The sequence below is a fragment of the Austrofundulus limnaeus genome, unplaced genomic scaffold (assembly GCF_001266775.1).
Source record: "Austrofundulus limnaeus strain Quisiro unplaced genomic scaffold, Austrofundulus_limnaeus-1.0 Scaffold17, whole genome shotgun sequence".
NCBI lineage: Eukaryota > Metazoa > Chordata > Actinopteri > Cyprinodontiformes > Rivulidae > Austrofundulus > Austrofundulus limnaeus.
In genome coordinates, this window is record NW_013952419.1 from 2070355 (window position 1) to 2071972 (window position 1618).

Here is a 1618-nt window from a genome sequence, read left to right on the forward strand (position 1 = left end):
TATATATATATATAGTCTTACGTAAGTCCCGTGAGGCCTCCAGGACAGCCACACAGGAACGGACTGCCAACTGGCTTGCAGTCTCCACCGTTCTGGCAGGGGTTTGGCATGCAGGACGTCAGTTCAGTTTCACAGCGCCCCCCGGTGAACCCACTGCTGCAACTGCACATGAAGCCTGTCAAATAAAGCAATTAGATTGATGTCAGATTAATACACACAAAGATAATGACAAATAGCATTACTTTAGGATAATAATGAAATATTTGTTCTGTAAAAAAAGGTACAATATCAAAATTACCCTATTAAAATTAGCAATAAATAAAAACCATAACAATTAAAAGGCTGTTACTTATAATACATATTATTTACAGAATTGCACGGCCACGGCATGTATGCAAACCTCCAGAGGGCAGGCTGCTGCAGATGGCTCCGTTGAGGCAGGGCTGGCTGATGCACGGATCGGGATAAAGAACACAACCCAGCTTGACCTCACTGAGCCCGGCTATCTCAGCGTAACGGCTCCTCTTGTTTTGGAGGGGCAGCTCATTACCGTTCAGGGCCAGCGAGCCCAGGCAGCCCTGGAAGCCGTCCTGAGCCCTCGGAGGGCCCCTCGCTCCACGCTCACTGATGCCCGGCCCTCCCTTTGCCTCTTCAGGTCCAGGACTTGGCATTTCTCCTTGGCCTCGCAGTGGCCTCACTCGGGCCCCGAAGAAAAATGATGAATCTGGAGCCAGAGGCCAAAGACGGACAGGGGCTCGGGCTGCTCGACGGCGTTCCACATAGCTGTCATCCAGTGACAGGAGGGTGTAGTTTGTGGTCAGCTCCAAAGACACTGAATGCCAGAGACCATCGTTTATCGGTCTGTCAGAGATACCCATGATGCCAAGGGTGTTGTCGCAGTGTAACTGGAACCAAAGTCGACCCTCTTCAATCTGGAACAAATAAATTAAAAAAGTGCTCTGTTTTGAAATGTTGCTTTCCACTGCAAATTATTTTCTACGCTGAGAAAAAGTAAATGTGACTGAAATCCATTCATGTTTTACCTTGAGCATGGTGCAGGAGTTAACACGTGTAAACATAATGACTCCTCGTCTTTGGAGGGTTCTTATCCTCAGGGTCAGCTTCATCTCTCCGCTCTGGCTGCTCTCTGTCACTCTGTACTTGATGTAACTGTTGCCAGAGAAACTCAGGGAGGTCTGACCTGCTCATTTACAAGAACACACACACACAGAAATGGAACTACAGCCACACTATATTATTATGTTTTTATTATATCTATTATTTAGTTGTCTACATTAAGCGAGTAACGGAAAAAAAAAGTCTAAATAATGATTGTGACCGAGTCAAACCTGCACAGTCATCCAGTTTCTCAGGCTGACACTGACAGACAGATGGCGCTGTAGGACCAGAACGGACACACTGCATATCTGCTGGACAGGACTGACCTTCACAAAGCTCTAGAGGAGTTGGACATTTCCCTCCTATTTGAAAAAAAAAAAAAGCATTTATAAAAAAATACTAAATGCTCAAAAAAATCTATTAAAACTTTTGAAACATATTAAAGGGATCCCCGATTAGTTGTAACATTAGACTTTATTTAATAAACATATGTTTTAAC

At 44.7% G+C, this 1618-nt stretch overlaps 1 protein-coding gene across 1 annotated transcript in view; it reads right to left on the reverse strand.

Moving 5' to 3' along the window:
* Positions 1-1618, reverse strand: part of LOC106514122 (protocadherin Fat 3) — a 93590-nt gene that overhangs the window by 22543 nt on the left and 69429 nt on the right. Inside the window, 4 exon segments of the mRNA XM_074559731.1 lie at positions 22-175; positions 401-932; positions 1044-1201; positions 1350-1481. Coding sequence (XP_074415832.1) covers positions 22-175; positions 401-932; positions 1044-1201; positions 1350-1481 — 976 coding nt within the window.